Genomic DNA, 12,263 nt, shown 5'->3' with positions numbered 1-12,263 from the left:
AAAAAGGTACAGTTACATGTGAGTAATGGTAATTACACAGAAGCAGTGAGGATTTCTCAACCCATTCTCTGCCAGGGCAGTGCAATTCCATCTCCACACTTAGAGCCACAGTGGCTGCTTTGCTAGCAGAGAAATTAGAGGCAGAGCAGCTCTGAGTGAACTATTTCAGCACACCCCTGCTCAGAGGTGTGAGCCAGGTCCTGCAGCAGCAGCACTGGCTCCTGGGGACCCCCACCAGCCCAGGGACTCCCTCTGCCAGGCTGGAGTAACATAACCCTCATTAGGCTGAGTCCCAGCACAGGAACCAGGGCAGAAGTGCAAGGTGCAGTGTCTGGATTTGGAGATTTCAGCCCTTTCCCAATACTGTGTAACACTGCCAGGTTTTCTCCAGCTTGGATGGCAGCCCTGCAAGGACAGGTGCCAGAGGAGTAGTAGGGAGTGATGTTATGGAGCTATGTACAGAACAGAGGTGGAAGGAAACATTAAACATTTACATGTTTATTATAATTACAATTTACATTACTCCAAAGAGCAGCCCCACTGCTATGTTCTAATTCTCAGCAATAAAGTCCTACAAAAATAAATCCAAGCTTTTACAGTAACCTAGGTCAATGCATAACTAAAAAAACTTGAGCTATGTAAGGGGTTCAGTCATCAAGGTGCTTTTTCAACAAAATTCCCTACAAACCAAAAAAGGGACACATGCCTATAGCAATTTAACCCACTTATTTCATGCAAACAAAGGTAACCCCTCCCACCCAGCCCTCTCCCCACATACAGATTTTTAAAAACAAAAGAAAAACAACTAAACTATTTACAGTATGGGGGTATAGAGGAAAGAAATTAAACATGCCCATCTGTTAAGCTTCATTATATGGTCTCCCATCCCCAGTTGAATGAAAACATTCCAAAGAGTTCCACCACAGTCTACAGAGTACAGAGAACTGTTTGCATTTGGTGCTGCCTCCAGCGAGGTACAGACCGAGGCAAACAAGTCAGAGCTTCAGGTCTCCTTCCCAGACAGTCACTACTGCCAAAAACTCTGCACACGAGTGGGGACAGTCACTGCTCCCATCCCAACTTGATGTCCCCACACTCCAGCCAGGAGCTCCAAGCCCCAGGCACTCCCAGCACCCTTCAGCTCAAGGCAGAGCCAGTCCTGTGGTACCTCCAGCCCAGCACCAGCCCACAAACAGCTGTACAGTCAGAAACACTACTACATGATCAACACTCCAGTATTCCCAAATGACAATATACACAACTCCTCAGCACCAGGTATCCATTTCTCCAGATACCAAGTGCTACTTCACACCTGCTGCTGAGATCCATGAGACCAGCAGCACCAAAGGATCCATTTGGTTACTCAGAACAAATTATAGCTGGTTTATTTCAAGTGAGCTTTGGTTCCATGTTAAAACAGCATGATTTCTCTTCTCCAGGGTTCAGAAAAGGAGTCTGACTTAGAGCTTAGACTATAGCAGCCTTGAGAGACCCAGAAAGAAGAACTGTGTAAGTTAGTCTGCACTTGAAAAACACAAAAAAGACACCCTGAAGAAGGTACCCCTGAACACATTCCCTCTTCCAAAAAATATTCCAGCAGACAGTGGCTGGTCCAAAGTAAGTCCAAAATAGAAGCAGTAGTACATGAAATTCTGCCGCTTGAGCTGAGACAGTAAACAATATGAACCATTTTCCCACGTTAGTGCAGCAGTTGGTTGTTTTCTTTCTATATACAGTTTCATCCTCAGAGATGTTTGAACCTATTCAGAAAAAAGATATAATTATATTTGATATTATGAGGTTCTTCTCCCAAGATGAAAAATAGAAAAGCTCACACCCCTGTATCAGCTGAAATGCTTAGTTAGAAACCAAAAGCTGCTTGCTTGAGCTGAGCCTTTTCTTAAAGAGGCACGACCAAGAAACCAACAGAACAATCAGCATGTTAAACCACTCCTATCTCCATCAAAAATCCAATAAAGAACAATTTTTGATATATCCATGGGGCTGGAGGGTTAAAGAGGCTGCACAGACAGTTCAGGTGAGGAGTAAGAGATAAACCTGGCCCAGAGAGAGTATTTACTCTTCCTAGAACACTTGCCTCTGAAGTTACACTCTGCCAGTACCAGCTCTATGAGTGGTTTGGTTTCTCCTTGCTGCTCCACTCCCCCTTCCACCTCGAAATCCACCTCGAAAGCTGCGGCCACGAAGGAACCGTCCAGACACTCCAAACGTCTCTGTATTGAGCTTCCTCTCCTCAGCCCACGTGGTGCGCCTGGAACTGAACAAGGCTGAGCTCAGCTTGAACACAAACATTAAAGAGCCACCAGCTCCTTAGAGAGAGGAAGCCTCAGACCCCTGATTTTGTTGAGCTGCACTGCAACAAGCACCAGCTGCAGTGCACATGCTCTAACCCAACCCCTCTGCAGCCCCACAGCTGAGGGAATCCCTCATGCTGACACTAAAGGGATGTCTCATTTCTCCAGGCACTTGGTGACATCAGTGGTGGCAGTGAAAGCTGAAGCTTTCCCTTCATATTACCAACATTTAACCTAATGCATTTCCACAGCCAGAGCTGACCTCTCTGCCCCACCTCCAGGCTTAGCTCACTCCTGTCTGCCAGCTGCACCTTCAGTACAGCATGACCCTGATGCCTCCTCTCCCACAAGCCAGATAAGGAATTTGTTTAAAATCAAAGGGTTCAAAGTCACTACTAGGAAACAGAAACTCCTCTATCATAGTTTAGGCATGTGTATCATATCAGCTGAAATGTTTTTTCTTTGGTCCCACTGCATGAATCTTGGTTCACATCACTTGTAAGCCACCAAATGCATGGTAATATTCCCCGTCTAAAGTCTATTCTAAAATTTTTTAAATAATTAAACAATGCCACATAGATTAAGTCTGAATTTTTATGCCTAAAACTCCATTTAAAAACCAAGCTTTTAGAAAACACTCACCTAGATTTCAGCTCTGAAGAAATGTTGTCAAAGAAAGACTTGGATTTATCATAATAGCAGTTGGGCCCCAGCAGGTCCTCCTCTGCATTACCATCATTGTTTTGGGTTGCCACTCCAGGGTCCCCCTTTTCTTCCCCCGTCTCTGCTTTGTCATCTGAAGATAATGAAATGTATTACACTTCCTTGAGGCACACACTGCAGAGCCATCTGTTCTCTTGCTCCCTCAAACAAGATCTGAGATGTAATCATGCAGTTTCTCAGAACCAGTTTGTCTATGCAGTGTTTACTACTAGATCAGCAATTCATATTTAATGAAGGCACAAACCTTTAAAGTTTAGTTTCTTCTTGAATTCTTTATCAAGTTCCTCTCTGTTGAATTGTGCATTTGCACTTTCAAAGTCAAAGTCACCTTCAAACTTTATTGTATTTTCCTTCACAGTAGTTGGTCTGTTTTGTCCTCTAGAACGGTTTCTGGTTCTCCTGTTTCCTGAAAGCAGCAGAGTTTAAACACTTGGTAACGCACAAGGAGGTTACATGACTTGCTCAAGACCAGAGGAAACCAGGGATAGAACTCAGGAGTTTCTGGCTTCCAGTCCTGTGGTTAGGCCACACCTCTTTGAAAGCAACTTCTGATTTTGGCTGTAGAAGACACATTACAGCAACGCTTTAACTTTCTGAGCAGCAGTCCTGGATGTCAGTCTTCCCACTAAGACTGAGTGCACCCAACTTTCCTTCCAATGTGGAGAGAGGAAGTCAGAACAAGTACTACAGCAAGAAAAGCTGAGGGAGGTGGGGAAAATTATCTTTCCTGTCTACTCTTCATCTGCAAACACAGCACTGCAATTAGCGTAAAACCTGTAGTGATGGCAAAGAGGAAAATCCAGCAAAAGACTCATGTACTTACAAAAGGAGCTTGTACCCTGTCTAGCTTCTGGTTTCCACCTAGGATGTTACTCATTCCTCTTTGGAAAAGCTATAACCCATTCTACACACTAGTTAATTTGAAAACCTGAGTCTGAAGTGTTGTTTCCCTGTCTTTTCTCATTTTACTTGGGCAGAAGTATCTTTGAATTTCTCTTTCTTCTGACCCATGCTTGTACTGCTACTTTGGAATAAGAATTGTGCTCTATGGAGGTGAGTGTTCTACATCTCTCTGTTATAAAAAGCTCTGGAAAGTCTCAAACAGGCTGCCTCTCCTGGTAAAAATACTTAAGGTTTCAGAGAAATCCAGTTGCTGCTGCCAAGTCACAGCATTAATTTTTATGACGTACCTTCCACTTTCTAGAAAAGGCGCTAGAACTCTGTCCCTGGAATGTTCTGAACTTCTGCAACTCCAGAAGCTGTTTTGTTAGGAAAGCATCTCTGGATGCCCAAAACTTTCTCTCAATCTTCTGTCAGTTAATCCTTCACTGTGGTTAACACCACTTGCCTTCACAGGCTGTCGCGACTGTTTAGCATCAGCTTAACCTACCCGATCTTCTCCTTTGAGGTCTTCTGTTTTCATCATTCACCTGTCCTTGGGTTTGCACAGGTGCTGCCTGCACTGTATCTACTGAACAAGAAGGACAAGCTTTAAAGGAGCACAAGAACAACGCCCAGCAGCTCAGTGTTGCAGTGCACCTTGCAGGCTGCTCCAGCTCGGGGCTGGAGCGGTGCGTACGTACCGCTGGCTTTGCTGTTGGCCTGCGGGAGCTGCCGGGCACTGCGCGGGATCCCCGGGGTCACCTTCACTGGGGGCAGCTTCTGGGAATTCAGGCTGTCAACCGGGCCAGTCTGGACAGCCTGCTCTACCATGGGGCTCTTGCGGACTGGGTGAACAGAAGGAAAGCCAGCACCTGGAAAAAATCCCAGTGACTAAGTGTCTCTTGGAAAATGTGCCAACAACATTCAAACCCTGCCCGCTTCTAGGGAGAAACCGTTTTGTCAGGAATGACTCAAAGCCTTGAGTGTGCATCATTACAGGCTAAGTTTAAGTGGCACCAGGTAAGGCACCACTGCCATACAAGTCATGGCTCTCACATCCAGAGCCTCAGTTTCAGGAAATATACCCATTTATTTCTTAAATCAAGTTAGACAAACATTAAACAACCAAGCCAAGTCAGCCTCTCAGACAGTTTATACCAAAATCTAATTTCTATATTATGCAGGATTTTACTTTACATGATAACTTTAAATCTGAAGCAAAAATTCACCATTCTGAAACTGTTCAAGAAAGTTTCCCCACTTTGTCAAAAAGGTTTTGCAGCAAAAGCTTAAGCATCTGAGCTATATCCCCTTTTGTAAGCTGCTTTTAGAAGTCCTTCAACTTCATTGCTTATTGTTAGAGCTTTCAGACAAAGAAAACCTGAAACCAGACCAGGATCTCAAAGTTACCCTTTTAAATTCCTTCTTGGTCAAGGCCAAAGTGTTACCAAGACTTCTGTTGCTCTTCCATCCAGGCTTATTTATTCACACTACAAAACATGTAAATACTTTTCATGGTTTGGTATACCTTACACCAATTATATTAAAAAGTGACAGTCTTCAGTACTCAGAAGAAACACTGCATTCTAGGTTTAATTAGAAGGTTTGGAGTACTACAGGTTCATGTAGTTATGCATAAGAACTGCTTGGAAGCAAACTTTAACTGAATATATTAAAAGAGCAAGAAAAGTGAAAAGCTGAAGAGTTCGCACAAACCAAGCCACTGACACTTCTGGGTCACCCAAGTCCACATGAGATATACCCAGTAGGTTACATCATGCAGGTTCCCAGTTAATGTACACCTGGAAAACTTGCAAGGAAGACAGACATATCCTAAGGATTATTGAGTAGGACAAAGCTGATGTGAAAGTTTAACATAAGAAAGTTTCAAAGTTTAGCCAGAGTACTGAGAAACTATGTACAAATGGATGGCCAAAAGCAGAGGGTAAGTAAAAAGCTTCATGCCAATGCAAGCATACATGCTTAAGCTAAAACCAGATGAAACTAATTATCATGTTTAAATGCAGGCTGCAGCTGGTCACCCTGCTATGAGGATGGTTAGTCTGGTATCTCAACTCAATCTTCTTTAAAGGTTTTACACATAGAAACAAGCACCCAGAACTGTGTTATCTCTGCTACTCAGGAATTGCTAACTGTTAGTCATGCTTTACTAACTGGGAGTCTGGACAAGGTACAATGCCCCACCATGCATGAAATCTACCCTGATGTTTCCTTGATTACAGAAAGAACTCCCAAATTTTTGATCAGCCTAAGTCTCCAACCACAAGGCCACCCACAATTTAAGCAGTGTGCTTCTTTTTCTAGGAAAGGCTGACCAATTCCTCACCCAAATCCTATGGTGACACATGTTCCTGGACAGGATGCAGCACATTAGCATCTCTAAACTTCATCCTTCTCCTGATACTTACACAAGACGATCCACTGTCCTGGACTTTTCTCCTGTCTCTCTAATTGATACTTCTAGGACAGGAGGAATCATACTTCATGTAATGAAAGCAAATAAAAGCTGAGAACAAACTAGTTCTACTGGCATTACCCATATGAGCACTATCATTCTAGGAGGGGTTAACAAGAACAGACAGAGTGTTTGCAAATGCCATGCAGTTCTTCCAAATATTTGGAGTCCTCAAACTGCTGTTACCCTTGGAAGAGAGCTGATGGGGCTCTGAAGACATGTCAGGCTCTGAAACAGGTTGTGGAGACGGAGAAGAACTAGGGCTGGAAGCAGCTGCTGATGCTGGAGGGCTTACCAATTTCTCTAAAGAGATAGAGGGAAGAAGAGAGAGCAGAGATACATGGATAAGATACAAGGTAGTGAAACATCTGAAGGACTTGGAAAGAGATACAAGGTTCTCTAGATCAGCATTAGAGCAGCTTATTTACAGTTCTCTCTGGAAATACAAGTTCTTTTCACATGTGATGTGAGGTGTGTTAGGTTAGAAATGAACTGGCCTCAACTGTCAGGTATTCCCATTAATTTCAGAAAGAAACTTCAGCTATTTAGTTTGTTTCTTTCATGTGCATGTGCACGTGCAAGTGAAACACAGCCCTCCTTGTAGTAAAATCATTGCACAAAGTTGTGAGCTGCTTATTCACTGCTCCTTGCAGCCTGACACTTGGCAAGGAGTTTGGTATTAGTTACGTTATTTGCTGTCACAGCAGCTGCATACAAGGCCACACCTTTATTCTAGCAAGTAAAGTTTGTACTTACCTAAACCTAAGGAAGCTGCATACTGCTGGCTAAGCAAAGAGCTGGCAGCAAGCTGGCTGTAAGGTGGCATACCTCTAAACGGGCTGTAAGGCACATGTGGCTGAAAGGATGATGTAGAGGCAGAACCCAGTGAAGACTGTAACAAGACAAAGTACATTTCCATTTACAGTTTCCAAAAGTTAACTTGCTTTGGCAGTGATTCTTTACTTCACATACAGCATTACTAAAGCTTAAGTTAATTCTGAGAAGGGTTAGTTTACCTCTTCATGATTTTCCTGCATTCTCAGCTAGCTCTGGCTTTTGTTGACTGAAGTCTTTAATGCCGCTGCTACTTTAAATATTAAAACAAAATTCAGGATGCTTTAAATAATCTGAAGATTCCTGGAGACACTGACTTGCCTTCATTTCTATAAGTTTTTACCAAAATGTAGTCCTTCAACACCAATGTTTTATCTCAGCTTTTTATCAACACTTCAGGCTAACTTACTTGGACAATGGCAGGATCTTGTGGCAGAGTATGCTGAGCTTTTGGAGGCTCACAGACAGTGATGTCTTTGATGTCACTTCCTCGAAAAATAATGTACTCATAGATTTCTTCTCTGGGAGGAGCCGGTCTGTCTGTGGGCCGGTCCTCGGTCCCGAAGGATCGCACTGGAGCATGGAAACGGTGACATTAGTGCAGTACTGCCATTGCAGCACTCTGCAAGTGCAGATGCATGCAATTAAAAAGTACTCCTTCAACACTTGCCATTTGTAACAACAACAACAACGGCTACTTCCAGAACCCTCAATCTCCTCCTCACACACATCTGTTCCCTCAAATGCCAACTTTTTCAGCAGCCTGTATAAACAGTTTTGTTTACAACAAGCTGTGAAGGTAAAGACCATAGACCAGCTGGAGTGAAGAATCCTACTCCAAATGCAAGGAGTTCCCACAGTGCTGTACTCTCCTTCCCTCCCCAGCAGCTGTCCCATGCAGGCATTCAGCCCTAGACAACTCATCAGAGCACAGGAGAGGCCCCTGAAGCACCAGGGGGAAATCTTAGAAGGGCTTAGAGCTCAAATCTGCACCTTTGGCTTCATACATTTATTACGCACATAGAGGTAGCTTTATCAATGATAAAAACTTCCTATTAAAATTCCCTCTCTACTCCAATGTCACTGTTGCTATGATAAATGTGACTACAAAGCAAGCTGTCAGTGATAAATCTAAGATATCAGTGCTTAGGGAGGCTTTACTGAGTGCCAGCTACCAGAATACTTGAACGAATAAAAAAAAAAAAATAAAAAAAACAACTTCACCTGACTGGCAGCTACTATGTAGAAGTATAAATTAATTTGAGCCATTAAGAAAGAAGAGGTCAGACTGGATTATTGGCACAGGAAAATAGATAGCACAGTTACATCAGATACTGACAAGTAAAAGCTTGACACTTCAGCCACAAGTTATAGAAACTCCCAAGTTCACTGCTGTGGCTGCTTTCTGTCTTTGAGAGGCACTCCCAGCTCAGATGAGTACCAGCACATACTGGCTTGATGCACATTTTCTGTCAACGGAAGAATTCTGTATCAGAGCCCCTTCAAATGTTTCTAACAGGTTATGGAAATGCTGAAACACCTCCACCAGTGCCACTCTTCCTGTCACACAGATGATGGGGCACCACATCCTCTCAGGAAAAAGAGCATCAAAAGTGGATGCACTGACCCCCAGTGCTGAGCATCCCTGGCACACCATGCTGCTTCTAACTTATGAGGAGTGCTGGCAGCTTTTTCCAGGGATACTCAAGAGCCCTGTTCCAGGGTGAACAGCTGTATGCAGGTCGTTCACCCTCACATCAGGTAGCACTGAGTGCTGCAAGTGGTCTTCACCCCTGCTAACAAACAGTTGAGCTCCCAGGAAGCAGGTGGATGCCAGAACGCCCCCATCACACTGCTCAGCACCTCAGCTTGCACCTAACAGGAAGGGGATCTTCACTGGTACAAGGACAAGCTGCCAGTCACTTCCCTTCAATGGCCATCTTCCATGAGCTCCTAGGGCAAATAACTTCTCCAAGTTATTTTAGATCTCCAGCTGCTGTTTGATCATATTACAGCTGTAACCCAGTCAACCAGAAGCAGATTATAAACTGAAAGCAATGCTTGTAGCCTTTTGGACATAATTGTACCACTGATCTCTCTGTTCAGAATGATATTCCAGCTTACAGCAAGATGTACTAAGGGTATCCAGGGGCTCCTGCAGGGTCCCACAACTAACTTGGAAAGCACCATGATGATCCCATCAACTTCCACACAGATAAACACATGACCTGCAAAGCCCAAAGCTGCCCAGGCAGCCTCTGAGCTGGCTGGTCCCAAGGTTTCTAACAAAAAAAGAAGAAAGCCAAGTTCTTGTTGTAGACAAAAACAGGGCTGTAGGAGTTGAGCTTGCCTGTCCCTGCACCTGAGGCTTTTAACTGTTTCTGGCATAGCACAAAATGCAGCTTAAAGTTCCTGTGGAGGTGGGAAGGGCAGCCTCCCATGAAGTTCCTGACTATTGCTTACAGATGAACAGGAAATCAATCCCACAACACTGCAGCTCCTGGTTTACAACACAGTTCCTAAGCTCTGAAGGGACAGGAAGCACAGCAAGAGTGACTGGAAAGCAGAGCTTAAGTGGCTATTTCTTGGAGAAAAACTCCAATTTCCTCAGACTTCTACTTAAGGGGGAGTAAGTTTCTGGCCTTCACTGCTGACACGACAGCAGTGGGCTTAAACTTCCTTTGTCTGCAATTTAAGTTTAGCCTCTAACAAAACTGACAACTTTCTCTTGTAAAGAACCTCCAGCATTTAAGATTATGTGCACGAATTGAAGTTTAACAAATATAATTGAATTGCTTCAAGTGAGGCTGAACCAAATTTCTTCCTGAGGTCTCTTTTAACTTAAATTTTCCTTTATGAAAGATAGAACTAAAGAGAATGGCACCTGCATTGCATATGGGAGTACTTGAAGAGGGGCATCCACAGTTTAACAACAATTTACCTGCAATGTGGACAACTTCAGCAGCATATCAGTAATTCATGGCCCTGCTAATGCCCGAGAGATCAAGTGTTTTAAACCACTGACAACACACATGGGGTTGATACTACTGTGGCTAACTTTAACATTGTTGCTACATTGCAATTCTGGCACTAATTTCGCTTTGCTATAAAGTTTCTAAATTTGAAAAACCCTCTGAGCTACAATGAAAAGAAGGGTTTGTGATGTAAATAAAGTTTATAGATCAGCTCTTTAAGGGGGAGAGGGGGAAAAAAATATTCTCCACCTATTGTAACAACTGCTTCTTAGGCATTCCAGTCGATCAAAACTGAACGCTGAGAGACCAATAAATACAAGAACTGCCAGAAATCTTATCCAGAGCATGTACTTACATCATAAAGCACTTTAATCACACACGCCTTTGAAACACACCACTTCAGCTCTGAGGCAGCAAGTGCTATGTGTAAGGCAGAACTATGCAAGGAACCATCTCCCCTTGATGCTGGGTCCACGACAAAGACCTTCTTGGACTTACAGGAAAGGAACTGCATCCTTCCAGCAACCTCTCAAGTACTTTGAGCCAAGCACTAACATATTTGTGCATTTAAAGAAATTGCTACATTCCTAAAGAAAAAGTGAATTTGAGAAAATTCGCATTTTAAACCTCAGAAAACACTCTAATGGGTGTCAAATAATGTCCACCATCATATAAAAATCATTATACCGGGTAAACACTGGGGCACAGGCTGCCTTGAGGGTAGTTGTGAATCTGGCAAGTCAGTGCCTCCTGCCAGCAAACAGCCTTTCAAAACAAAAGGTGTTTGTTTTGTGGACAGCCCCGACGGCTGGCTGCAGGCAATGAAGAACGTGTGAACCTCCCAGAAGAAGGAAGGACAAAACTCAGGGAAAGAAAACGCCGATACACATTAGCTGAACTAGCCAAGCTGGACTTGAAAAGCAGCATAGGAATAAGTTCATGTTTGAGGGACTAAACAAGACAGGACAGGTTTTATTGAGACGAAATACAGGAGTTCCCAGCACAGGTGACATCTGAACCCAAATGACACTGTTTCAAAGATAATGATCAGTATTTCTACAGGGAAACAAGCTGAGGAACCAGCGAGGTCGGCAAGGCAGACAGACCCACGTGCAGGAGCCCCGCAGCGCTCTGTGCAGCGGCTCCCACCCTCCTCACCTGAGCAGAGTCCAGCTATCGATCACACAAGGAACAAAGACACAACAGCAACTGTTTTCCTCAGCGCCGGCCTGAGGCCCTGCTGGAGCCGAACACCGACACACAGCCGAGCACAGCCGAGCGAGGGGACCGAACCACGCGCAGCCCTGCCGAGCGTCACCCCCCCGCTTCTGACAATGGCAAGGCGAGCCAGCGCTGCCGGCAGCGCTTCTCCCCGCGAACTCCCCGGGAGAGCCGAGGGCTGCCCAGCATCCCGGGCCCTGCCCGCCCCTCCGGCGCGGCCCCTGCCAGTGCTGACTCACGGAGAGCAGCAGCGCTCCGGACCCGGGGCTCCAGCCCCGCGGGGCGAGCGGGCCCCGGGCGCGCTCATTGTTCGCGGCACGGCGGCCCCGCCGCGTCCCCTCAGCCAGCGCCGGCCTAGGCCCGCCCGCGCCCCCCACAGGGCCCCGCCTCACCCTTGGCCAGCGCCACGGTGGAGTTCTCGGTGTCGATGGTGTAGAGGATGCCCTCATAGCGGATCTGCGCCTTGGAGATCAGGCTGATCTTGCTGCCGATGTAGGGGGTCCCCGAGCTCATGGCGGCGGCGGAGCCGGGGGAGGGGAGGGGGGTCCCAGAGCCGCGCGGAGCCGCCGCGCCGCCCACGCGCACTGCGGAGCCGGGACCCCGCCGCGCGCGCCTTATATAGGGCGGAGGGAGACGGGCCGGGGGGAGGCGGTGGGGGCGTGATGCGGTAAGCGCGCATGCGCCGCGCGCTATTGACCAGACGGGAGAGACGGGGTCAGACGGGGAGGGGCGGAGGGGGAACACCCGGGGCCCGCGTCACGTGACCAGCGCGGGCGAGGGTGCCACGTGCGCCGCGGGGCGGGGCGGGGCGGAGCCGGGCGGGGCGGAGCGGGGAAA

The 12,263-nt window shown here is 46.0% G+C and overlaps 1 protein-coding gene across 7 annotated transcripts; it reads right to left on the bottom strand.

The window, feature by feature from the left end:
- Positions 1–478: 478 nt before the first annotated feature.
- LSM14B (LSM family member 14B) lies at positions 479–12,141 on the bottom strand. Of its 7 annotated transcripts, none has more exons than XM_056507846.1 (10): positions 11,819–12,141; positions 7,640–7,803; positions 7,153–7,288; positions 6,583–6,699; positions 4,622–4,792; positions 4,429–4,509; positions 3,283–3,444; positions 2,958–3,111; positions 2,099–2,278; positions 479–1,760 (listed from the first exon to the last, which is right to left on the bottom strand). In XM_056507846.1, exons 1-9 carry the CDS (start codon positions 11,937–11,939, stop codon positions 2,107–2,109), a joined length of 1,278 nt encoding a protein of 425 aa, XP_056363821.1. In that variant the 5' UTR covers positions 11,940–12,141; the 3' UTR covers positions 479–1,760; positions 2,099–2,106. The 7 variants fall into 7 exon arrangements, with proteins under 7 accessions (XP_056363821.1, XP_056363822.1, XP_056363823.1 ...); XM_056507847.1 differs by having other exon boundaries at positions 4,429–4,506; positions 11,819–12,105; XM_056507848.1 differs by having other exon boundaries at positions 7,225–7,288; positions 11,819–12,105.
- Between the last annotated feature and the right edge of the window lie 122 nt (positions 12,142–12,263).

Source organism: Oenanthe melanoleuca, chromosome 20 (assembly GCF_029582105.1).
Source record: "Oenanthe melanoleuca isolate GR-GAL-2019-014 chromosome 20, OMel1.0, whole genome shotgun sequence".
In the NCBI taxonomy this organism is placed as follows: Eukaryota; Metazoa; Chordata; class Aves; order Passeriformes; family Muscicapidae; genus Oenanthe; species Oenanthe melanoleuca.
This window is presented reverse-complemented; position numbering and strand designations above follow the sequence as displayed.